The following is a 26,880-nucleotide window of genomic DNA, read 5'->3' on the forward strand; positions in this document are numbered from 1 at the left end:
TCACTGGTAGTGGCCTGTCCAATGAGAGAGCAGGGCTTGCTAAGCTTATTTCTTTGCTTTAAATGTAGACAGTACACAAGTTTGCTCCATTCCATTGTGGAGTACTGGACATATGTCCAGGAGGGAGCTATTTGCTCGTGATCATGTTTTGGTTTGCATCTGTTCTCCAAAGCTAAACTCATTTCTGTAGGGTGACTTTTGATAAACATCTGCTGTCTATGTGATTTATTCCTGGGCTCTAAGGCATGGAGCTGGCCAGATAAGAAATACGTTAAATATTTAGAATGATACTGTCAACGATTATTTGTAATTTATGCTTTTACTGTTGTGATTTTTAAAATGTCCCATTGCACAGATTAGATAAGATTAAAAAATGAGGAATGTTCATATTTATATTGCATACCTGGGCATGTTAACTAATGAAAAAGCTGCAAACTATGAAATAAAATGGCATTTCTCTTGTACCGATTGACTTATTCCTCTGCACAGATTTGTGCTGGGGTTACTTCAGGCATTCCAAAACAGCCATCACTTTCAGCATTGTTTTAATACACAAAGTATCAGCTCCTCACCCGGTGTAAATTGGCCTAGCTCTGTTGAGTTTAAGGAGTTATGCTGGTTTACGCCAGTCGAGGATCTGGAACAAAGAACCTAACAGGGAAGATTTTTTTCTCCCCCATGAGCCTCCCCCCCTCACCGCCCCCCAAAAGTTTCATAAGTGGATAAGTAAAAGCAGGGTTTGAAAATTACCATGAGGAATCTTAGTAAGAAATTGTAACTGAACATTTCAGTATATATTATATTTGTATTACAGTAACACCTAGAGGCCCCAATAGGAATCAGTGTCTCACTGTGCTAGGCACTCCACACATATATAGTAAGATGCAGCCCCTGCCCCAGAGGGCTCACAGTCTAAACAGACAAGACAGATAAAGGGCGGGAAGGGAAGCAGACAGAGGGAGGGAAAGAGACTTTGCCCAGGGTCACGCAGCAGGTCCATGTCAGAGTTGGGAATAGAATGGAGGTCCGCTGAGTCTGTCTGGTGCCCTAGCCACTAAACAACATTGCCTCTGATTGCCTTGCAAAGCCACTTATTGCAAGGCCCATGATTCATTTTGCAATCTCTTCCTTAGCTGCAAGTTTCAGTTCAACAGATTCCCTCTCTTCACTTGTGTGTTTGGCTGGAGTAAGAAATAGTGTTACACAAGAGGAGAGGAGGACCTCAGCTGCCTTATTTTCCAGCGCGGGGAGAGACAATTCTCGATTTAGTCCTGAGTGGAGTGCAGGATATGGTCCAAGAGGTAACTATAACAGGACCACTTGGAAATAGTGACCATAATATAATAACATTTAACATTCCTGTGGTGGAAGAACACCTCAACAGCCCAACAGTGTGGCATTAACTTCAGAAAGGGGAACTATGCAAAAATGAGGGGGTTAGTTAAACAGAAATTAATTGATAAACTTAACAGTAACAAGTCAGCGGGACCAGATAGCATTCACCCTGGAGTTCTGAAAGAACTCAAATGTGAAATTGCGGAATTGCTAACTATGGTTTGTAACCTGTCCTTTAAATAGGCTTCTGTACCCAATGACTGGAAGATAGCTAATGTAACGCCAATATTTAAAAAGGGCTCTAGAGGTGATCCCGGCAATTACAGACCGGTAAGTCTAACGTCAGTACCAGGCAAATTAGTTGAAACAATTGTAAAGAATAAACTTGTCAGACACATAGAAGAACATAAATTGTTGGGGAAAAGTCAACATGGTTTCCGTAAAGGGAAATCATGTCTTACTATCTATTAGAGTTCTTTGAAGGGGTCAACAAACGTGGACAAGGGGGATCCAGTAGACATAGTGTACTTAGATTTCCAGAAAGCCTTTGACAAGGTCCCTCACCAAAGGCTCTTACGTAAATTAAGTTGTCATGGGATAAGAGAGAAGATCCTTTCATGGATTGAGAATGGGTTAAAAGACAGTGAACAAGGGGTTGGAATAAATGGTAAATTTTCAGAATGGAGAGGGGTAACTAGTGGTGTTCCTCAAAAGTCTTAGGACCAGTCCTATTCAACTTATTCATAAATGATTTGGAGAAAGGGGTAAAAAGTGAGGTGGCAAAGTTTGCAGATGATACTAAACTGCTCAAGATAGTTAAGTCCAAAGTAGACTGTGAAGAACTTCATAAAGATCTCACAAAACTAAGTGATTGGGCAACAAAATGGCAAATGAAATTTAATGTGGATAAATGTAAAGTAATGCACATTGGGAAAAATAACCCCAACTATACATGCAATATAATGGGAGCTAATTTAGCTACAACTAATTAGGAATAAGATCTTAGAGTCATCGTGGATAGTTCTCTGAAGATGTCCACGCAGTGTACAGCGGCAGTCAAAAAAGCAAACAGGATGTTAGGAATCATTAAAAAGGGGATAGAGAATAAGATGGAGAATATCTTATTGCCCTTATATAAATCCATGGTATGTCCACATCTTAAATACTGCATGCAGATGTGGTCTCCTCATCTCAAAAAAGATATACTGGCATTAGAAAAGGTTCAGAGAAGGGCAGCTAAAATGATTAGGGGTTTGGAACGGGTCCCATATGAGGAGAGATTAAAGAGGCTTAGACTTTTCAGCTTGGAAAAGAAGAGACTATTGGGGGATATGATAGAGATGTATAAAATCATGAGTGATGTGAAGAAAGTGAATAAGGAAAAGTTATTTACTTGTTCCCATAATATAAGAACTAGGGGCTACCAAATGAAATTAATGGGCAGCAAGTTTAAAACAAATAAAAGTTCTTCACACAGTGCACAGTCAACTTGTGGAACTCCTCGCCTGAGGAGGCTATGAAGGCTAGGACTGTAACAGTGTTTAAAAGAGAACTGGATAAACTCATGGTGGGGAGGGATAGCTCAGTGGCTTGAGCATTGGCCTACTAAACCCAGGGTTGTGAGTTCAATCCTTGAGGGGGCCATTTAGGGAACTGGGGTAAAAAACTGTCTGGGGATCAGTCCTGCTTTGAGCAGGGGTTGGACTAGATGACCTCCTGAGATCCCATCCAACCCTGATATCCTATGGAGGGTTAAGTCCATTAATGGCTATTAGCCAGGATGGGTAAGGAATGGTGTCCCTACCCTCTGTTTGTCAGAGGGTGGTGATGAACAGCAGGAGAGAGATCACTGGAGCATTACCTGTTAGGTTCACTCCCTCTGGGGCACCTGGCATTGGCCACTGTTAGTAGACAGGATACTGGGCTGGATGGGCCTTTAGTCCGACCCAGTATCGCCATTCTTAGGTTCACAGACTGGAGGCAGCAATATGGATTATGGGCTAAGGGAATCCATTGGCTTTCTTGACCAAAATGACAATCAAAACCTCAGGAAAATGGGAAATATTTAAATGGCATAAGCATGAGAGGATCTCAAAAGATCCCAACCAGCTGCTACTTCTATCTACCCACTACATGTACCATCAATAGGGTTTTTAAAAAACACCACCACATATTTACTCAGAGAAGTAGTTACGGAGAGAACTTGGTTAGAATAAAAAAGGAGAAAGTGATTGACTACATTTTTACTCCTACAGAAACCAATCAGATAAGGAATAACTAACATTTGCCTAATGACGAACATGTGAAACGGCATCAGTTCTGATTCCACCCCCCACCCCACAGCCCTGTTAATACTGAGACTTTCTCAGGGCCACCTAAGAAAGGAAGAATGGACGAGAGCTATTTGACCACTAGCATAATAAGATGAATGCCTGAAGTGTATGTTTGTGTGTGTGAGAGAGAGAGCTACAGATAGAGAAATTGCCACTGTAGCTAATTTTTTGGGTCACTGGACACTTGCAGTTGTTTTAACAGGAGAAGCCAAAGGAAGGAGGCAGAGGCTAATTCTTGAATGGTTCTTTGGGGGCAGAGGAAATTGTTACTAAGGGCCAAATCCTGAAAATTCTGGGGCTCCTCCTATTAGGTGCTGAGTGTTCTCAGCTCCCATTAATTTGGGCCAGGATCTGGCACATGACTGTTGATCCAAGGGGGATGTTTTCACATGCAATTGTAGCAATAAAAATCATTTTAGTGTGTTCCTTGCAGCGTGTTCCATTAAAATTAAATTACACACAAAGAAAAATGAGGGCTACTTTCTGGCATGCTGCCTATCCCAGAACCAGAGATATGCTGACCTTTTGCTGATTTGAAGTGGTTTGCAAACAGCACTGTTATATTTGCTTCTTGCAAATGTTTCCTCTTGCCTCATTTGTAAAACAAATTTAGATTAATTTGCCTCCGAGCTACAGCTGATTCTGTAAGTTACTGAGTCTCCTGGAGAAGGAATAAAGGTCTGGCTCAAAACTTAGAGCATTGTGAGTCTTTGTGGTTCTCTCGTCTTTCCACAGATGAAGAGGTAGGGCTAGGTGTTTATGCCCAGGAATCCTGTGTCTGTGTATCTACCTATTTTTTTCTTGTTTGGTGCAGAGGATTCCTGATCCATTAGGAGAGTAACTGGACTTCTCCCAGTGGAGATAAGGGCACTCAGCTTCTCAGGCAGTCGCTGCTTTCCTAAAACTGAGTTGGCTTCTCCTGAGTTGTCAATATGGCCTCCAGCCACAAGGGGCAGCGGTTGTATGGAGGAGCCAGATAAGATGCAGCTTACTGGCTCACAGCTAAAGGGCACCTGATCTCCCCACACCTCAAAAATGGCAGCAATACCTTGAAGGGGGAGAAGAAAGCAACAAAGGTACAAAGGAGGAACCTCAAAATTTGGCAGAAAACCACTTTAGGGACAGGAGATTAAGGGGAAGTTTGAACTCCAACAAAAAGACAGAGGGACAGGTGGTATCATGGAGGATAATAAAGGGGGCACTGATGGGAGAGGCTCAAAGAAAAATTCAGATCCTGGAAGAAAGAAGGAAGAGGGAGATGGGGAAGGACCATGGTGAGAGACTAGAATACAGAAGACAGCAGCATGTATATGTAGTATAATCATAGACATAACATTAAAATTAAGACAATAACTAGCATTCCCAATTGGGTCCCTGAGTAAAGATAAAATTAAAAGTTGCAACAATTTTGCCAGTCACAATTAAATAATTAGAGACGGGCTGAGGAGGTGATGTTTGGTCTGGATTCCTTCCTGTTAGGTATAGGTTAGGTTTCACAGGGTGGATTTGAAGCCAGATGTAAGGTAAGGTTCAAGTTTGAAGATGCCAAAATCTTTCAAGCTGCTGTTGTGCAATTAGCTACTCTTGTGAGATTCCCTCTGTCTGGGGTTCAAATTTCATGAGATCAACCGACATTTTAGCTGTATCCAAACTAGAACTGGAAAATAGTTTCCTTGTGGATTGGAGTCTAACCCACAACCAATACCACGTGGAAAGTTCCCAGTTAATATTGTAATGCACTGACAAGTTCCTGTGTGTTGCTTCCCTTTACTGGAGAGAATCATAACTGGTCAGCTGTGTGCCATTGGCCCTGCACTTAGAATAACTACTTGAGGTTCTACTTGTCTCCAGCTCAAGGGGCATGGCATGGTCTCATGTTAAGTTTTAGAGTGGCTGTGGTGTGCAGCAAAATGTCAAAGCTTGAGAAGTTCCAAGAGATCTAAGGGAGTAAGGTGTCCACTTGCCATTCAAAGTCAATATGAGTTTGGCATCTCGGACACTTTGAAAATCCCAGGCAAAGTTTTTAGCAGCTGGTGCCTGTTGCTTGTTCACAAACTGTATGTCTGGAGAGGCCTGGGCGGGGGCGGGGGGTAAGGGGGTGCAGGTTACCCAAAATTTGAAGCATCTTAAACCACTTAAAGGCCTTAGACCGGTATAAGCTGCTTAAGTCACTTTAAGGCTTTAGATTGGTTTAAACTTAAGCTGATTTAAGGCTTTAGAGCAACTCTGTGGGCTTAAGATGGTGTGGTCCTCTAATCAATCACGTAACTGCCAAAGGCCTTTAGAACATTTTTGAAAGACACTATATTTCCTTAGTTTTATACACATGCATACTTGTACTGTGCATTCATAGACAGGAGAATGTTCCCACTCTGCATGCTCCACAGAGGGCATTTTCAACCCTCTTAACTACTAAATGATAAACCACACTGTAGAGCAGCGCGGCCCCGGTTTGTCCCTCAGCGGGGCTGCGGGGTATCCCACCGCCTCGCCCTAGTTCGCCGGCTGGCGGCCCTGCTGTCCTAGGAACTAATGCACACTCGGTTAGGGGCATTCAGACCCCAGGCGGGGTTGAGTCAATAGTCCGAAACCGGCTCCGGCCCTCGGTCAGGGCAGAACAGCGGACACTGAGTCCGAATGCTCCGGCCCTCAGGCAGGGCTGAGCAGTAACAGTAGTCTTAAGCCTGGCCCTAGGTCAGGGCAGGGCAACAAACACTGAGTCAGAATGCTCCGGCCCTCAGGCAGGGCTGAGCAGTAATCATAGGCTTCGGCCTCCTCAGGCCAGGGGAAGGGGGAGTCTGCCACCACGGAATGGGGTGGCGGGGGGGACGCAGGCCCTCCCACTCCACTGCGTCCCATCCCGGGGCCCTAGCAGCGGCAGAGACTCGCTGCTGTCAGTGGGGATCCTGGCCGCAACACACTGACATTGGCTCTGGCAGTGCTGCAGCCAGACGGGGGTCGGCTGCCCCCAGGCTACTTCCGCACTCCCCCTCGTAAGGTACCTGAGTCGGCATAGCGTCACCGGCGGTCTCGAACACCATCGGCTCTTCCGGGTAAGTAGCCGACAGTAGGCTCAGCGGCTCCTCAGGGAAGCGGGCAAGAGGCAGGCTCGGCTCTTCCTCGGGGTAGCTGGAGCAGGGTGGTTCCGGCCAGTCTCCCTCGGGGTAGATGGAGCAGGGTGGTTCCGGCCAGTCTTCCTTGGGGTAGATGGAGCAGGGTGGTCCCGTCCCGTCCTCCTCAGGGTATCTGGCGCGGGGCAGGCTCAGCTCTTCCTCGGGGTAGCTGGAGCAGGGTGGTCCCGGCCAGTCCTCCTCGGGGTAGTTGGCGCGGGCCAGGCTCAGCCAGTCTTCTGCGGGGTAGCATGCACGGGGCAGGCTTGACCAGTCCTCCTCGGGATAGCAAGTGCGGGGCAGGCTCGGCTGGCCAGGTGTGAGCTCCGGCTGGCAGCGGCCGCAGATGTCTGGCCCCTGCGGTGGCTGGGCCTCCACTGAGCTCCGCAGGCAAGCTTTTATACTTCCGGGTCTGCACCGTGACCTCTGAGGGGCAGGTGCAGGACCCAGTGGCTCCGCCCACGGTGGTGGTAGGGGAGGTTTGTCCCTCAGTGGGGCTGTGGGGTATCCCACCACCTCGCTGCACACATATTTTCCAGCCTAGCAAAGGTTCTGCTATTCCTCACTGAGGAGCCTACACATCGAGTCTGAATGTTCAGAGTTCAGCCATTTGTGAGTAAAACGGTGGTCAGAATGGGAAATAGAAAATTGCTTTGGTTTTCTTTTTACTATCTTCTCATTCAAAAATAGTTGAACAAAATTAGTTCACAATTACCAGAAAAAAATATGGCTTGAGGCTGGGAAAAAAGTATGGCAAATTTCATGTTCAAAGAATAATCTTCTGGAAACTTGAGTGAATGATAACAAGGGCTTCTGGAAACCATTTTACAACCTCAATTAGAGTGGTAACTACCAGCAACCTCTGTAATAAATTAACATTTTGTTACCTGGTATGATAGCAGGAACTGTCTTTTTTACAGAATGATGATAAGCTTTAGAAGGATTCAGTGGTATTTTACCTTCTGTGGTTTCCTTTGCCTAAAACTGAGGATATTAGCTCTAGAAAGTTAGCAGACTCTGTTACTATACAGCACATGATAAAAACAGGAAACTCCCATATCTCGACCAGGAGTGAATGGGATGTCCGTGGGAGAAAGCATTACCAAATTTGTTTCTGGTTGATGAAAGTGATCGGTCGTGAAATGTCAGAGGGGGAAATTATGGGAAATCTGTCCTTGGAATGGGTGTTGAAGAGAAGACTTCCCCCAAAAGGTGCATGTATGTGCTGTGTAATGGATCCCTAACATGCAAAGCATTGCAAGCGATGCCTGGATTGTAGTTCTTTCCTATAACCTCTCCCCCCAACACACACACAGAGCTTAAAATAAAGGAGAGCACTGCTCTGCCTGCTCTGCTAAAAACAAGGATAGCGTCCCTCTTTCCCCGGGCTTGGGTAACCTGTTTCTCTACAGCTTCCCCTCCTCCTTGTGTGGCACAGTAGGCACTCTCCCTCCTGTTTCAATCTACTTTAACCACCTACCACTGCATATTCCTTGAGAGGGAAATTACCCCGGGGAGAAGGAAGAATTGGAAGCAGGATTCAGTTGATAAAGAATTAAAGAATAGGAATATAATTAATGACAATCAATATGCTTTTATGGAAAATAGGTCGTCAAACAAATCTGATTCTATTCTTTGGTGAGATTACAAGTTTGGTTGATAAACTTAATTGGTAGATGTAATAGACTTTTGTAAGGAATTTGACTTAGTAGCATGTGACATTCTGATTTTAAAAATTGGCTCTATATAATATCAATAGAGCCCATGCTAAATAGATTAAGGACTGGCTAACGGACAGATCTCGAAAAGTAGTCATCAATGGGAAATGATTGCGTGGAGGTGTTTCTAGTGGGGGTCCACATGGATCAGGTCTGGGCCCAACACTATTCAACACTTTCATCAAAGGTCTGGAATCAAATGTAAAATCACTGCTGATAAAATCTGCAGATGACACAAAGATTGGTGGAGTGGTAAATAATGACGAGGACAGGTCAGTCATACAGAGCAATCTGGATCACTTGGTAAGCCTGGCCCACTCAAACAAACTGTGTTTTAATACACCTCTACCTCGATATAATGCTGTCCTTGGAAGCCAAAAAATCTTACCGCTTTATAGCAGCCCCTCCCCCTCCCCTGGAGCACTGCTTTACCGCATTATATCCAAATTCGTGTTATATCAGATGGCTTTATATCCAGGTAGCGGTGTACAGCCAAATGCAAGGCCATACATTTAGGAATTAAAAATGCAGGGCCACGTCTACATGGGGGCTGTATCCTGTAAAACAGTGTCTCTGAAAGTGATTTAGGGGTCATAGTATATTAGGGTGATCACATGCCTGATTTTATAGGGAAAGTCCCAATATTTGTGGCTTTTTCTTATATAGGCACCTGTTATTATCCCACACCCCCGCCCTGATTTTTCACACTTGCTGTCAGGTCACCCTATAGTAGATGAGCAACTCAATATGAGCTTCCAGAGCGATGCTGTAGCAGAAAGGGCTAATGTGGTCCCTGGATGTATGAACAGGAGTAGGGAGATGATATGTCAATAGTAAGGCTAACACTGGAATACTATGTCTGGTGTCCATTTTTTAAAAAAGTATTTGAAAAACTGGAGAGGGTACAGAAAAAGCCACAAAAACAATTGCAGGTGTGGAGAAAATGCCTTACAGTGAGACACTTAAGGAGCTCAGTTTGTTTAGTTTATCAGACAGAAGATTGAGAGGTGACTTGATTACTCTGTATAAGTAAGTACCTTCATGGGGAGAAAATCCCAGATACCAAAGGGCTCTTTAATCCAGCAGCGAAAGGCAGAACAAAAACCGATGGCTGGAAGCTGGAGCACAATTCAAATGAGAAATTAGGCACAATATTTTGGCAATTGTGGTGCTGAACCACTCAAACAAACTACTGAGGGAAGTGGTAGAGTCTCCATCTGTGGATGTCTTCAATTCAAGGCTGGATTCCTTTCTGAAAGGTATGCTTTAGCCAAATACAAGTTAATTGGGCCAATACAGGGGAAACTGGGTGAAATGTAGTGCCTTGTGATATACAGGAGATGAGACTAGATGAGCTTTCAGGCCTTACACGCTGTGAATAAATGACCATCTAGGAGTTCTCTTCTTAGTAACAAAAGGGGAAGATGATTTCTTAAGCTCCTGGGTAGGCGAATGTTAATTGCCTGGGCCTGTCTCATGCCAGAGAGCTGGTTCTGTTTTGTAACTGTTGTTTTTCTGAAAACCAGCTTGCACATTCTGTGTTGACCTTTTTCTCATCTCCTCTCTCCTTCCATGAATGCAGAGAGTTGGAGGGTGGGATGAGGGGGATGGAAGCATTGAAGTATAGGAGAAATTTTGAAGTCGGGGCAAGATTGACTAGATTACACCTGTACATTTAAAAGAATCTATAGAGTGAGTACAGCTATGCTTCTGGGTATGATGGGAAATAACATGCTATATAAAACTCCCGTGCTGCACTTTCCATAATGGGAAGGTGAGTACTTCCGTAGGGGAAGGATTGACAGAGTGAAGCAACTGGAGCAGTCTGTGGGTTTTGCCTTTTAGGGGGCTTGCTGACTTGCAGACTGGTGGGACTGAAGGGCTTTAAATGTTTGGTGTCTTGACCCAGTTCTCTTTTTCTGTTTCTAATACACATGTTTGGAGAGATCCAAAGAAATATCCAGAAAAATAAAAGTAACACTTCTCACATGTAGTTAGTTATAGCTACTCTTGATTGGAAGGCATCTGTTCTAGGGTCGGCATCTGTTCTAGGGTCACAGAGCAGAAAATGTGGTTCTTGTGCTTTATGCTCTCTCTCAACTGGAGGCTGAGATCCCCTGTGCCTGACTGATAGCCGATGCACCTGCTTTTTCAGCTTTTAGTGCTCAGCATATGCAATAGAAGGTTATTACAGTTTTATTCAAGTAGAACTAAACAGCTGACAGATATATATTTCCTAAAGCAGCCTCCATCCCTGGTTTCATAGGGTTTCTACACAGTTCACAGATCTTTTATCTCTATTAATGTTGCCTGGAGCTTCTGCTAGAACAAGCCTGGGACATATGAGGCAATTATGCTGAGGTATACAGCCTTAGATCAACATGAGCTGAACAGTCAAAATACAAACATGCGTATAGATGCAGTCCTTGGCAACCTCAATTTCTTTGCATACATATAATTGGCTTAATTTCAGTGTAATTATGTGGATTTGCAGTGGACCCCGGGCTTTTTTTTGCCCTTCTAGGTCATATTTGTTCTGCCCTTCAACAGACAGTGCTTGAGAGCCTAGTACAGCAGTCTGTAACGTACCTTATTGTTCACTTTTGTGACATACCGAGTAACATACACAGTGCTTCTTTGGTGAACTGTAAACGAGCAGCAAACAAATTACAGCCGATTGTAGCTATGTGGACCGTTAAAAACAGCTGCAAAGAATAAAAATGCTAATGTAATATTAGAGCACCTGCAGTACGGTCAATATTCAATATCAGTGATACACTGATAATGTTGCGTTTGGTTTGCTGATGTATCCTTGCACATTCAATCCTGGTGTAAATAAAGAGAACTCCCTCATTTCTGCTCATTTACAGAGTTGCAAACAAAACTGATTGAGAATAGGTCTGGGGAAGGCAAGGTTTACATTCTGTTTTCTACCATTTCCCTTCTGGAAACTCTGGTTCACAAGTTGCTTAGGTTTAAGGTGTGCAGGTAGCAAGTGTGAAAAATCAGGACACTCTTTTGTGGGGGGAGGAGAGGTTAATAGTTGTTTATATAAGACAAAGCCCCTAATATTGGGACATTTGATCACCTTACTTAGGTCACAAGAACAAGTTTAGCTATAGGAAATGCAGGCCTTTAAGAAAAGGTCTGGAGTGGTCCGAAGTCACAACAAAAGAATGGACAAGTTATACATTGTTTTGTATGGAAACCGACCTTTGTTTCTCAGTGACTATGGTAAATAACAAGAGCAGGGCATGTGCTCTGGTAACTGTGAGCCTTTTCGATCATAGGGGTTGCTATGCTGGAAGTGATCAATACTCCATCTAGAGTGATGCTTCTGTGGAAGGCAAGAAGCGCTTATAATGTGCCTGTCTAACTGTGCAGTGTTCTTGGACATCTTGCAGAAAACCCTTCTCCTCCTGTTGTGCTTCCTCTTGATTAGCAAAAGGAGAGTATTAACCATCCCATTCTTACCCCAGCCATAACACATCTCTGCCAGAACAAGCTTTGTTGAATTCTACAATGTCCATTGTGGTTCAGCACCATGTCTGGAACAGCTGCACTTACCAAGTCAGAGAAACTATGTGAAATAACATCAATAGTTTAACAATATTTACGGCAATGACATCATGACCGATGTTGAGTAGTGGCACAGTCTGCTCTTAAATGATCTATCTCAGAGGAGGATCTGTTCAAACAAGGAGTCATTTAATCATTCCATGAGAGTCCAACAAAATAAAATTTAAAAAAAATCTGCAGATCAAAGACATGATGCACTAATGGGCAGCACATGATATGCTGTTAATAATCAATGGACTACTGAATTTTTCAGTACCTGTCACCTCCCAAAAGCCAAATAGATCCTTGAGTTAAAGTGGTGTTGAATCAGGGAGCTGTAGCCTTCAGTCAAGGTGGTGTTTCAAATATTGCAGGACTAAATTGAGTGAGAAAGTCCAGAGCCTAAATAAAACATTTTTTCTTCTCACTCTTCTGCCTTAATCTCCTCTCACTGCTCCCTTATTATAGAAATGGTGTTAACTGTTGATGAAACAATAGTTGGTCTATAATCCCCACCACCATTCTTGAGTAACTACTATGACTCCCAAACATCTTTGGCATGGATTTATCTGCCTACTCCTGGGTATTTGGTAGTTCAGCTGTGACTCTGTAGCTACATACGCAACCACCCTTATAACTACATTCCTGATTGTAGAAGACTTCAGGTATTAATACTAGATGCTGCATTAAACTAAAGGATAGCCAAGCCATCCACCTGTGCCAAAGCTGAATAAGCATTTTACTGACATGGCTCCCATCAATTTCAATAGGAATTGTGTGTGTAAAATCCCCCAGTGAGTTGTCAACAACTCAGCCCGGGATCATTGCTAATGTTGGCTCTGATTGGCCATACTGTCTTCCTTATGAAGATAGGCAGTTCTGACTGCCGGGAGCTTATAGTGTTCATTTTTTCATGTCCGCTGAATCTTGCTTGTGTTGCAGCAGCAATTTTGTAAAGAAGCATCAAATACTGTGTGTGGCCTCATTCATAGAGTGTGTGATCTAAATGACTCTGGTACTTGATTTCACACTAAGAGCAGGGGATTTAAGGCCATAGTAGAGTTATATTATTTTATGAGCTCTTCATAACTTGTATCTTGAGAGGCCCTTTGAATTCTGTTCTTTTCAAGGATTTCTTAATTAGTCTACTCCATAGCTATATGACAGTGGATAAAATGAGTCATGCCTGAAGGGAAAGGAGAAATTTCAGCAGTAGGCTTCTATTTCCCTTTGCTATGTGAACCATGAGTAAGCAGTGTAGTAAATGGCCCTAACAGCATTATTGATTAATTATCAAGCTTAAACTTAAACGCCCACACACACAGAGCTTAATAGGACAAGTTGTATACCATGCATTTAGAAGTGTGAAAAGATCTCTCTACTGCTGCACTAGCTATGGTAGCATTTGGTTTTCTGGGTCACTCACTACCACTATTTGTATGGGACCTTGCTTTTCTTACATAGAAAATGGTCCCATACTAACCCCAGTTGTAAGATCCAAACTCATCCTAACTCAGTGTAGATGGAAAGTAGTGAGGTCCAGTATATAAGACACAGGACTGGGATTTGAGTCCTGGATTCTATTCCAGCTGTCATTGATAGAGTGTATGACCTTAGGCACATCTCTTTAACTTCTCTGTAACTCTTTTTTTCCATCTGTAAACTGGGGACAATGATGCTTGTCCACCTTTATGAGCCCCTTTGAGATGCACAGATGAGAAGTGCTCTATTCATGCTAAGCATTATTATAATGCACCCCCAATACCTGGAGTGCTGAAAAGAGGTCAGGCATGACTGAAACATTTCGGACCATTTTAGCTGTTATATTAATTCTGAGGATGGTCAGAAAAACAACAATTCCATTTCATGAAATATGTCACAGTTTGGAATTTATTTGTGAGAGAGCAGAACAAAACAGATATTTCAAAACATGTTGTGAAAAAACTACAGGGAGCCATCCTCTCACCCCAAAATAGCCTAGTGGTTAGGGCACTCTCCTGGGATATGAGATACCCAGGTTAGAGTACCCACCCTGCCGTATTCAGAGCTGGGACTTGTCCCTACGTCTCCAACCACCCAGGTGAGTGCCCAAACTAATGGGCTATTGGCTATTTCAGGAGACTTTCTCTCTCTCCTGGACCTGAGAAATCTTCCTTGCAACATTTTGGCAAAACAGCTACATTGCAACAAAACATTTTGGTTTCAGTAAAAATGCACTTTCCATCCAAAATAATTTTGTTTTTAAAAAAATGCAACCAGCTCTACTGCCTCCTGTAGCATGCACAAGATCCCCTGCCTTTTTTGTCCATGTACTATTTGTATTGGTTCCAAACCAAAAAAAATAGTAACAAAGGATGTGATCAGCTGTGCCTGGAAAAATATAATCAACCTCAGGTGCATATCATGGCCAATGCTGGGCTATACAGCACAGTGGATAGATACGGAGATAATATTTTGGAAGAGGTTATTAACATGCCTGAAGACAACTTATTGTTGTCATAACTTTGTCATTGAACCATATGTAATGCCAACAGACCCTGGTCAGTGGCAGGCGGGATTGAGCGGGGAACCTGTGGAGCTTAGTGGACGAACTTCTACCACATGAGCTAAAAGCCAACTGGCTGTTAGCTAGGGCTGTAGAGCAGGCTCATTAATTGTTCTCTCACTAAGTGGTTTCAGTGCCACTAGATGTGACAGAACACCACACCCAGAAGGTGTGTGGGTTACACATACACACAAGTTTTCTCCTTTCCCATCCTCCTCAGGCACTATTCATGTCACCCGCCTTCCAGAGGCTAGCGCTGCACAATGGGGTTACAGAAAATTAGGATTCAGATGCCCCTCTATGTTGGATTAGACTGTCCGGGGACACTTCCCTAACCAAATCATAATGGGAAGAGTTCAGTGTTTTCTTTGACCTCTCAGGAAGGGAGCCCCCAAAGGTTCGCAGAATCGCATAGATGTCTAGGCCGTTATTCTTAGTCATGTCCCTGATGAAAGCCCATAAATGTTGTTCTCCAGAGGTTAAGGTTAATGGGAAAGTCTCTGACCCAACAAATCAGGGTGGACTTGTAGAGAAAAGACAGCTGGACATTCCCTTGGTAATGACTATCACAGTGCAGGATACAAAGATTTCCCTTATGGTCACTTGCTTTTACCTCTTCGTGCATTTTTTTAAAATGATCTTTTAGGGTTGAAGTTTTCCAGACTTCGTCTCAGCCTGAGCATGGCTTTTACTTGGAATGTTTGAAGTGAACCTCCTCTGATGTTTCTGAATCGTGAGTGGGTGCAGGGAAGGAAGGGCTGTTGTCCCCATGGTTATAAGGACTTGCTGCCCTATTTTATCACACAGATCACTGAAAAATGACTCAACTATGGCATGTAAATAGTCCTCAGTGAGGAGTATGTCCAAGACTAAGTTTAAAAAAAATTGTTTGGAAAGTAAGAAATTTGCAATGTTTGGAAAATTACATACTAAATACACACAGTAGAATCATTCCTTAAATGCAAGTGATTGTTCGCCCAGAGAGATGGACTGTGCATGTGTGCATTTTTTCCAAAGTAAGCACTTTTTGATATATGTTAATAACCAGTTGACCCTAAGCTTAAGCGTTCGTTTTCCTTTGAGGACTTACTTAAAGAGGCTTAAGTGCTAATTTTAACCACCCTAAAAACAGCATAAAATCTTAGGTCACTGTGGGGTACTTTCTGTTCTGAAAAGCGGCTCTGTAAAAATGCTACCATTGGGTTCCATTTTTGTATCTCAAGGGCTTCCGTAGAAAATATGACCTGGTAGCACAAATGTGCTCTGAGATCTAAAGTGCATGCTCTGTTCTTTGAGGCTAATGCATAATCACCACTAATAACAACTTTCTGACCAAAATCTGCCTCAGTTACCCTGCACCTCTCACTGTCTCAAACTGGGGTGGATCAGATGCAATAGAGAGCACAATTTGGCTGTGCAGTTGGCACTTAGTAATTCTGCTGGTGAAGCATGAGCCAGAGTGGACTTGGCTTCTTGTCACTTTGCTGCTTCTGAAGGGCTCTAAAGCAATAAAATCTGATTTGGGGCCTAGTTATCAAAGATGACTCTGAATACAAAGAGGGTGCAGGGCAGGTCATTTCAGTAAGGAGATGCCATTTGAAATAGTCACTATTCAGCCCTATGAACTGTACTAAGAAATGACTGTGCTTTAAATTCTTATGCTACTGCAAGGATTTGAAGGTTCTTATTCACACTAGAATAAGAACCAGATTAAGGCTTTAAACTGGGCCCATATTGGGACAAGGAGGGGCTCCACTGCAGCATGAGCCCCCGGAAACCAGGAGTTCACACAACAGTGGCAGCCTTCCAAAGCTTGCAACATGCTGTCTTCTACTGGACAGTGTGTGTGTGTGTGTGTGTGTGTGTGTGTGTGTGTGTGTGTGTGTGTGCAGGGAAGGCAGCATGGTTCTGTCCTCCTCCTGTTCACAGTGACTTGTGCCATTTTGTGGCATTGATCTGGAACAAGGCCTGTGCTCAGAGAGTGCTAGTTGAGTGAAATTGTTCTTTTGGAGGTAACTGGTTGCCAATGTTTTACTTGCTCTGTTCCCAGCTCATCAGCGATGGCAGTGTGGTGTACGCAGAAGCCCTCTGGGATCACGTCACCATGGATGACCAAGAGCTGGGATTCAAGGCCGGCGATGTCATCGAAGTGATGGACGCTACCAACAAGGAGTGGTGGTGGGGGAGGATCCTGGACAGCGAAGGCTGGTTTCCAGCCAGCTTTGTACGGGTAAGGACCTAAACACTGTTTTTAACCCCAGTTCGTTAACACCAGCTCCCTGATAGGAGTGCCCCAAGCGCTTCCATGGTTGGAGGTGATTTGGTATAGAATGCGCTGGTGATCAGAGTCATGTACATTGTTGTCTCTCTTTAGTAATGCTGTGCTATTACCAACCCTCCTGGTTTCGCTGGGAGTTTCCTGAAATTGAGCTCTATCTCCTGGAGGCTACTGAAGCCAAACTGGGAGATTTTAGGCCGCAAAAAGTCTGGCGGCAGAGCGGGGCTAAAGCAGGCTGTCCCAGTTCCTGAAGTGGCCAACATGTCCCTGGTGGGTAGGGGTAAGGAGTCTCCACACACTGCCCCTGCCCCGAGCATGGATTCTGCAGCTCTCACTGGCCGGGAAGTGTGGCCAATGGGACCTCCGGGGCGGTGCCTGCACCCCTCACCCCTCGTACAGCCCAAACCACTGCCTATCCCTGAGCTAGCACCCTATACTCCCTCCCACACTCTGAACCCCCTCCCACACCCCCGTCCCCTGGCTTAGCTCTGAGCCCCCTACCACACCCAAACTCCCTCCCAGAGCTTGCACCTCACACCCCCTCCTGCACCCCAACCCTCTGCCCCAGGCTCAGCCCTGAGCCCCCTTCCACATGCCAAACCCGTTGGCCCCAGACCAGAACCCACACCCCCTCCTTCACCCCAACCCCCTGCCCCACTGAAAGTGAGTGAGGATGGAGAAGAACGAGCGATGGAGGATGGAGTGAGGGGGGTGGAGCAGGAGTGGGGTCTCAGGAAAGGGACGAGACAAGGGTATTTGGGTTTGTGTGATTAGACAGTTGGCAACCCTATGCTGTCCTGAACTGATGCCTCAGTGGATCTCTCCATTTGTCGTGGTAGGGCCAAATCCCCAGCGACTGTAAAGCATCATAATTGAATTGAAATCAATGGAGCCATGCCGAGCCTACACCAACTGAGGATCTGGCCCTACAAGCCCCATTTGTTCGATGTGACAGACTTGGTGGACAAAATGTGAGCTCCAGAAGTGTAGTCTGTGGTTTGGATGGTGCAGAAATGGGATTCCTTACTGCTGGTTTGCCGGGACAACCGAGTTCTTCTTACTTACGGGGGAGAACAAGAGCCCAGGCAGATTCAGTGCATAGACCACATATTTTCCTTCCCTTTTCAGGTAAGAGGGCATTTTCATTCCGTTGTGTGAGCTGCAGTTCTCAGTATGGAATCCCAGCTCTGCATCACCGCTTCAACACGACTACATTAACTGAGAGTTGATATGGGGAAGTCCAGAGCTGTCAGGATACCTGAATTCTCAGTTATTTGTCCTCACACAAATTACCTGATACAAATTATGTACTTATGCCTATAGCAAAAGTCCTGGTTGGGAATCTGACTGATTGGGACATAAAAGTTTTGAAATCTTTTGCTAGGGCTGTGCAGGAGACAAAGAAGAGGTTCCTTGTCTCCTCCTTAGCATCCTTAGTCCCTAGCCGAAGACCTGTTCCAGATGGTTAGGAAAGATAGAAAATGTGGCAAAAGACCACCTTGGCTTACCCTTGAGATCTTGCGTGACCTACAAAATAAAAAGGCGTCATATAAAAAATGGAAACTAGGTCAGATCACGAAGGATGAATATAGGCAAATAACACAGGAATGCAGAGGCAAGATCAGACAAGCAAAGGCACAAAATGAGCTCAAACTAGCTATGGGAATAAAGGGAAACAAGAAGACTTTTTATCAATACATTAGAAGCAAGAGGAAGACTAAGGACAGGGTAGGCCCACTGCTCAATGAGGAGGGGGGAACAGTAACGGGAGACTTGGAAATGGCAGAGATGCTTAATGACTTCTTTGTTTCGGTCTTCACTGAGAAGTCTGAAGGAATGTCTAGTATAGTGAATGCTTACGAGAAGAGGGTAGGTTTAGAAGAGAAAATAACGAAAGAGCAAGTAAAAAATCACTTAGAAAAGTTAGATGCCTGCAAGTCACCAGGGCCTGATGAAATGCATCCTAGAATACTCAAGGAGTTAATAGAAGAGGTATCTGAGCCTCTAGCTATTATCTTTGGGAAATCATGGGAGACGGGGGAGATTCCAGAAGACTGGAAGGGGGCAAATATAGTGCCCATCTATAAAAAGGGAAATAAAAACAACCCAGGTAACTACAGACCTGTTAGTTTAACTTCTGTGCCAGGGAAGATAATGGAGCAGGTAATCAAAGGCATCATCTGCAAACACTTGGAAGGTGGTAAGGTAATAGGGAATAGCCAGCATGGATTTGTAAAGAACAAATCGTGTCAAACCAATCTGATAGCGTTCTTTGATAGGATAACGAGCCTTGTGGATAAGGGAGAAGCGGTGGATGTGATATACCTAGACTTTAGTAAGGCATTTGATACGGTCTCGCATGATATTCTTATAGATAAGCTAGGAAAGTACAATTTAGATGGGGCTACTATAAGGTGGGTGCATAACTGGCTGGATAACCGTACTCAGAGAGTAGTTGTTAATGGCTCCCAATCCTGCTGGAAAGGTATAACAAGTGGGGTTCCGCAGGGGTCTGTTTTGGGGCCAGTTCTGTTCAATATCTTCATCAACGATTTAGATGTTGGCATAGAAAGTACGCTTATTAAGTTTGCGGATGATACCAAACTGGGAGGGATTGCAACTGCTTTGGAGGACAGGGTCAAAATTCAAAATGATCTGGACAAGTTGGAGAAATGGTCTGAGGTAAACAGGATGAAGTTCAATAAAGATAAATGCAAAGTGCTCCACTTAGGAAGGAACAATCAGTTTCACACATACAGAATGGGAAGAGACTGTCTAGGAAGGAGTATGGCAGAAAGAGATCTAGGGGTCATAGTGGACCACAAGCTTAATATGAGTCAACAGTGTGATACTGTTGCAAAAAAAAGCAAACGTGATTCTGGGATGCATAAACAGGTGTGTTGTAAACAAGACACGAGAAGTCATTCTTCCGCTTTACTCTGCGCTGGTTAGGCCTCAACTGGAGTATTGTGTCCAGTTCTGGGCACCGCATTTCAAGAAAGATGTGGAGAAATTGGAGAGGGTCCAGAGAAGAGCAACAAGAATGATTAAAGGTCTTGAGAACATGACCTATGAAGGAAGGCTGAAGGAATTGGGTTTGTTTAGTTTGGAAAAGAGAAGACTGAGAGGGGACCTGATAGCAGTTTTCAGGTATCTAAAAGGGTGTCATCAGGAGGAGGGAGAAAACTTGTTCACCTTAGCCTCTAATGATAGAACAAGAAGCAATGGGCTTAAACTGCAGCAAGGGAGATTTAGGTTGGACATTAGGAAAAAGTTCCTAACTGTCAGGGTAGTTAAACACTGGAATAGATTGCCTAGGGAAGTTGTGGAATCTCCATCGCTGGAGATATTTAAGAGTAGGTTAGATAAATGTCTATCAGGGATGGTCTAGACAGTATTTGGTCCTGCCATGAGGGCAGGGGACTGGACTCGATGACCTCTCGAGGTCCCTTCCAGTCCTAGAGTCTATGAGTCTATGAGTCTATGATAAAAAGTTGTAGTTTGTAAATAAGATCACTTGGATGTGGAGTCAGTTCTGACCTTCCATGGGGACAGAACTGGCTTCTGGAAAGTCTTTTCTGCTTGAGCACCACACTGAGGCTCCTTTGGAGGAGCTTCAGGTTGTTGCCTATAAATTGGACCCATATCCCTCCTGAGTGGTAAAAACCTGTGGTGAGACAGTGTATCTGTTGCCGATAGGCATTGCCAGCACTGGCCTTTAAAAGGGCAGGATGCCAACTTCTCCAGCTAGAATGATTGATGGCTCCTTGCTCAGGCAACTCAAGCATTGCCAATTATGACTTGACCTCTGATCTATTTCAGGGAAGAGCTTTAGAGAAGGGAGTATCAAATCAACTCCAGCTAACCTGAACTCTCAGACTTCCTTGATTCTATGCAGTCATTTTAGTTGTGGATCTAACATGGAGTTTGCACTGGTTTTGCTGGTCCATGCTCTCTCGCTAGCAGTGAAGGAAAATCGGCATCCCACATCTTTGATCCATCAGCTTTTGTCAATAATGTTGACAATGTGTCAATAATGTGTGGGTATGGATGTGATAATCCTATCTTAACAGATTTTAACTACGTAGAAATTGAAACAAACTCTTTGTATCATTGCAATATTTGTAGCAGTAAAATGGCTGAAGTGGAATGGACATTTGCAAAATGATGTTGCATGTTCCTTACTTGAATTTTCTTTGTTCTTTCCTAATCATTTTATATGACATTTTTCTAAATGTTATTAGATATCCAAATGGGGTAGCCTGAGACCAGTTAAATATGGTCTATGGCAGTACTGTATAAAATAACTGAATTGAAAATTGCCTGGAATTACCTAACAGTGGTTTTAGTACAGCTGATAAGATAGACTGTGTACAGCAAGTCCTCTACTGAAAATGTCTGATATTTTTGCCAATAGTCATGCTGTGCTGCCATCTAATGGCCATACTGAAAGAAGCACGAGTCTCATATTAAATGTGATAACCCTGAGCTGTCTCTTCATATGACATTACGTGCCCACTGGCTGGGTGACACGAAGACATCCCCCAGGTGCTGAATACCTATCCTCTGCCATATTCTCAGCCCCGCCAAAGTCTATGGAGCACACGGCAAGATCTACTGGCTGAAACTAGCTATCCCTATCACTAGAAATCCCTCCACCCTCCCCTGGCCAATCTCTGGGCCCAGGTTCTGGATATTTCATAGAATTAATTCTGGAGGACACTGACTAACCAGTGTGTGGGCTCTAGGAATGTGACGGGGGGAAGTGCCCATCACAGCAGCCTTGCTGTCCTCCAACATGCCCTTCTTGGTGGTAGAAGGATCTGAATTAGTGACACAGGCAAGATGAGAGAGTAAAAACAGGGAATTGAGGGACTGTTACCCAATGGAAACTCATGTGTGTTTGACACAGCTCCGAGTGAACCAAGATGAACCCATGGAAGACTATCCTATGAAGGCAGAGGACGGCAAAGAGGAGGATGCCAGCATCGCCGCCCGGCGTTATGGAGTGGGGCAAATAAGCAAGGACCAAATGAGGACCAATGTTATCAACGAGATCATAAGCACAGAGAGAGACTACATCAAACACCTGAAGGACATCTGTGAGGTAACCAGGCTGTGAAAGGAGAGAATAAGGGGCAGATAGAATGGGTGTGACCCAAATGCATGAACTGAACCCACTTCAGAAGGGAAAGATCCTCAGCCCCCACCCTACTAAGCTGTCTTGTGCTCTTCTTCTCTCGCTAGCTGCAAATTACTCTTCTTCCCTTAAGAAAAGAACCCTCGGTTAACAATTCTGATGGAATTGTCTCTCTCTCATATATCTGTCATATACCCTCTGCCTACCCCCTCTGTAATCGCCGTGCATGTTCAGGAAATGGAGAATACTGATTCATTCCAGGAATATCCTAAATGCCCCTTTATTTGGAGCACAAAGAGGAGTCCAGATTAAATGGAATTAACTGAATTTCCCAAGCCAAGAAGACTAGAATACTAGCACCACTATATTCTTTATTAATAAATGGTGAGAGGTGGCATGATCAGAAATACCAGTTTTCATGCAAATCATATACTCATAGATCCAAACCCTGGGGAATGTTCGGCCTATTAGAGCATTCACTTCTGAACATGCTGAATATTCTGACATCTCCTTTAACAAGAGACATGCTGTGTGGTGATAATCGGTGATAACAGCTTTGCATGAACATACGACCTTTCCTCCCCAAACACTTTGCAAAATACATACCTAAAACACCACTGAGCTGCAGCCTCATCCGAGATGGATGGAAGAAGCCAGATGGGGTGAAACATAGCACCCAACAGGGGAAACAAACAGTTTTATCCAAGGACACTAGTATAGTCAAGCCCAGATCCTCCGCTTGTGTGAAAGAGCATAACTCCATCAATGGAGCTATGTAGATTTATACCAGCAGAGGATCTGACCCTTTGGGGTTAACCAGAATATCTGGTACATATACAGGCACCTAGTTATTTACCGGAAAAGATTCTGTAGCTCAGGTTGTACCATTGAGCATGGGTTACAGTATCATCCAAGGCATGTTTCTGAGTATGGTTTGATTTCCAGGTGTGCCATTTTTAGGCATGGTACCTTCAGAAATAGTAATAAAAGGACAGCGGACTCATACTAGAAAGGTATAGGGTTTTGATCTAAAACCCATTCCAGTCAATGAGAGTCTTTCATTGACTCCAGTGGTCTGTGGACCAGGCCCTTGAGCAAGTACCCAACTCCCCTTGAAAATCTGACTTCCTCCCAGGGTTACATTAAGCAGTGCCGCAAGAGGGCTGACATGTTTACAGAAGAACAACTGAAGACAATCTTTGGGAACATCGAAGACATTTACAAATGCCAGAAAAAATTTGTAAAAGCACTGGAGAAGAAATTCAACAAAGACCATCCACACTTGAGTGAGGTCGGCTCCTGCTTCCTGGAATATGTGAGTTGATTTGCACTGTCTACGTAGGAGAAGGCTAGCTGGGGAGATATTAGCTGGGGTGGACCAGAAGAGAAGTCTGTTATTTCTCTGATGGAATTTTTAAGCTTTAGGTTTTTTAGAATTAAATCTGTAGCCCTTCTGGTTGCCAAGAAAACCTTCCCAATGTGACTCAATAAAAAGCTGCCTTGCTGAGTGCAATACCTCTCCATTGGGGGTGTAAACTCTGTAGCCTAATGTTGCCATTTGCACGCCAATATTTTAAGTGTTTCACTCCTGATCATTTCATCAGAAACATCCATCTGGGTAGGGTAGCAGATAGAGTGGCCGGTGGAGTACATGGGATGTTGGACGCATCCTGGCCTGTCTGATAAGTAGCATGTACCATAATTTTTAATTGGCCTCAGCCAGGCAAACATATAGGATATTTATCAGATGGGCCTCTTCTCCCTCTAAGAGGAAACTGCAGGTTGGCATAATGGGAGTGGGCTGGAGGACACATATAGCTCCATCATTGAGTGTATAGGCCTACCAGGGACAGAAGTATATCAGCATGCCTGGCAGTACTCACTGCCAAAGGGCACCACTACCAAGGCCAGGGTGAGGCATGGAAGAGACTAGTGGTTGCCTACTAGGACAGGTGGGTGGAGTCTCTTTATTGGGAAGCAGTGTAGGTACTGTAGTTGTTCTGGACAGAGGGGCCTGCAGTGGGTAGAGGATGACTGAGATCTGCACTGTGCAGCATTGTCAGGCGCAGATCCTGATATGAGAGAGATTACCACTAGGGGTTGCCTTTTCATTCCCATCTCAGCAAACTGAGTTCCAGATTTACTCTGAGTACTGCAACAACCACCCGAACGCCTGCATGGAGCTGTCCCGACTCACCAAAGTCAACAAGTATGTCTACTTCTTTGAAGCGTGTCGCCTGCTTCAGAAGATGATTGACATCTCTCTGGATGGGTTTCTGCTGACCCCAGTGCAGAAAATCTGCAAGTATCCACTGCAGCTTGCTGAACTGCTCAAATATACCAACCCCCAGCACAGGTAGGTGCAAAATGTCAGGGAACGGCTTAGACATGCATGGGAATGGACAATTTGAGTACAGTTGTCTCAGAGTTACAGAAGAAGGATGCTCATGGTGGCTGTATGTTATATTCACAATTGTTTAGTGTGCCCTCTTACCAGATATATCCTTTTCTATTAGGCAAACACTGAACTTTCTCTTCCTGTGTAGTAGGTACCACCCTACTGTTTGTTTAGTATAATGTTCACTTCCTTATATGAGCCCCAAGAGTGATATTAGCAGAGCCAATAGGCCTCATGAATCAACTTGTGCTTCCTTTGCTGGCTGTGCAGGAGCACAGCACAAAATGTTATAGGTCCTACCAAAACAGAAGCTGTTTGTCTGGGGATCTGAACAAAGCCTGAGTTAGAAGTATCATGTCTGAAAGGATGGGCTCTTCATCCAGAATTATCCAGGATGTCTGAACAGCCAGGCTGTGACTAATGTTTCAAGGTATGAGGGGAGTGGTGGACTTGGTCTGCTGCTGTCCTATGGCCCAGTGATTCATGGTGGACACAGACACACACCTTCAGGCATCTAGCCTGCCCTCCCTGCCTGCAATAACTGGGTACCATTGTGGAGATCTTCTCCATCGCATCAGGGACATGCACAGTTCATACATTGGGTCTGGGCTGCTTCAGCCCCGTCTGCACAGTCACCCCCTAGCTTTGAAACCTGTTCTTGAAACACACGACATGGGCATGTTTGTTCCATGATTTTGATTTTATGGAGTCAAGGTAATAGGGTTAAAATATACCAGCTACCTGTTTAGGGCCAGATCCTCAGTTAGTGGGACTCATTGCACTTCAAATGTCTTCAGTGGGGTTGTGCAAATTGCTGAGGATGTGACCTTTTGGCTCTGGAGAACTTTTTCTAGGGCATCTTAACAATTTCAAGGCATGGCAAACTTTGGACCCGTGTTTTTAAACAGAATCTCTTTACAGTTTTGACAGAATCTATTCAAATTCTCATAGCTCAACCATTGATCAATTGTTTTTTTTAAGGAATCACAGTACGAGGGTGAAATGTCTCTTAATAATGCACCTGATATAACTAGAGTTACACAAATAAACCTGAAAATCTGTATTGGAGGAAAGTGATCATAGTGACACACTATGAATTGAGCTGGACTTTCAAATTCCTAATGACCACACTGATTTTTCTCAGAATTACTTTATGTGTGAGTGGTGTTAAATTCATAAACACTGTGTTGTGAAACTAAGTATATCTGGAAGGGATTACTCAGAGTATGTGCCACAGGTGGTGCTCTGATATTTTGGAAATAGTGTATGAGGCAAGACACTCCAGCCCTCTTCTTCCAGGGCTAGTGAGTGAGATGGTGGTAGCAGATGGTGTGTGGGTTGGTTGGGGAAGATTCTGTCCTACCACAAATAGATAATGCCTCCTGTTTGAAAGGGACCCATGCATTTCTAAATGGTCTTGGCCCATGTCTGACAACTAAATCTTCAAATGTAATGGGATGAAAATATTGTGACTTTAACAATTTCACTTAAAGAATTGTTTTTGTGTTGGACAAAATACTGGCTTTAAATCTCCAGGGAAAACAGATACTTAGAATAACAAGTACTTTGCACCTGCTAGGTCAGATTTTCAATACTCAGAGCTCACCATTCGGGCCTGGCTTTCCAAAGAACTCAGCTCCTTTCAAAATCTGACCTCTTATTTTCATGCCTAAATGAGAGATGAGTTCTTCTGAAAACGTGGCCCACGGGGCTCTCTGTGTGACATTCTTCAAGTGCTTTAGAAATACAACCCAAGTGAGTGGCAGAACCAGAAATAGAACCCAAATTTCCAGCTCTGTGCTCCAGTTCACTAGACTCTAGAGTTGCAGCACTTCTGGATTCCGCTCTGCTCGTGTAGACGTGCCTAACGAAATCTGTTTCACCTTAGGGATTTTAAAGATGTTGAAGCTGCCTTAAATGCCATGAAGAATGTTGCTCGACTGATCAATGAGAGAAAGAGGAGGCTGGAGAACATAGACAAAATTGCCCAGTGGCAGAGTTCCATAGAGGACTGGGAGGTGAGGGGACTCAAATGCCCCACAGAGTGAATCGGGCCCCCAAGTGATTATTTTATATGGCTCACTAGCCCGGTCACATTCTGTCACACTCATGCTTGTTGATTCACCTTCTCCTGATAGGTTTGGAGGAACTCTGAAAGACCTGAGCTAGCCTGATACCCTTCTACAGCTTTGTACAGCTCTCTGGGTCCTCTTTACCATACATCCTTGCTCTTTGCAGAAGGAAATTGGCACATGCTGCTTACTGAAATTCCAATAAATCATTTATTATTTGAACAATTTTCAAGCATTATTGAGGCAGGCAGAGTTGGCATCTAGTATTCTAAGCGACATCCTTGAGAGGGTTACCAGGCCCTGACAGATAAAATGGCATCTGAATTTTCCTATAGTATTTGTACATGCTCAGAAAAGCTCTTTTTAAAACCAGTTTTATTTATTTATTTTTAA

General features: G+C 44.1%; 1 protein-coding gene across 1 annotated transcript in view; it reads left to right on the plus strand.

Annotated features, from left to right (window-relative positions):
* Nucleotides 1-26,880, plus strand: part of LOC115657476 — a 347,440-nt gene that overhangs the window by 305,630 nt on the left and 14,930 nt on the right. Inside the window, 5 exon segments of the mRNA XM_030575381.1 lie at nt 16,650-16,829; nt 21,790-21,984; nt 23,153-23,332; nt 24,141-24,373; nt 26,304-26,433. Coding sequence (XP_030431241.1) covers nt 16,650-16,829; nt 21,790-21,984; nt 23,153-23,332; nt 24,141-24,373; nt 26,304-26,433 — 918 coding nt within the window.

Source organism: Gopherus evgoodei, chromosome 9 (genome assembly GCF_007399415.2).
Source record: "Gopherus evgoodei ecotype Sinaloan lineage chromosome 9, rGopEvg1_v1.p, whole genome shotgun sequence".
NCBI lineage: Eukaryota > Metazoa > Chordata > Testudines > Testudinidae > Gopherus > Gopherus evgoodei.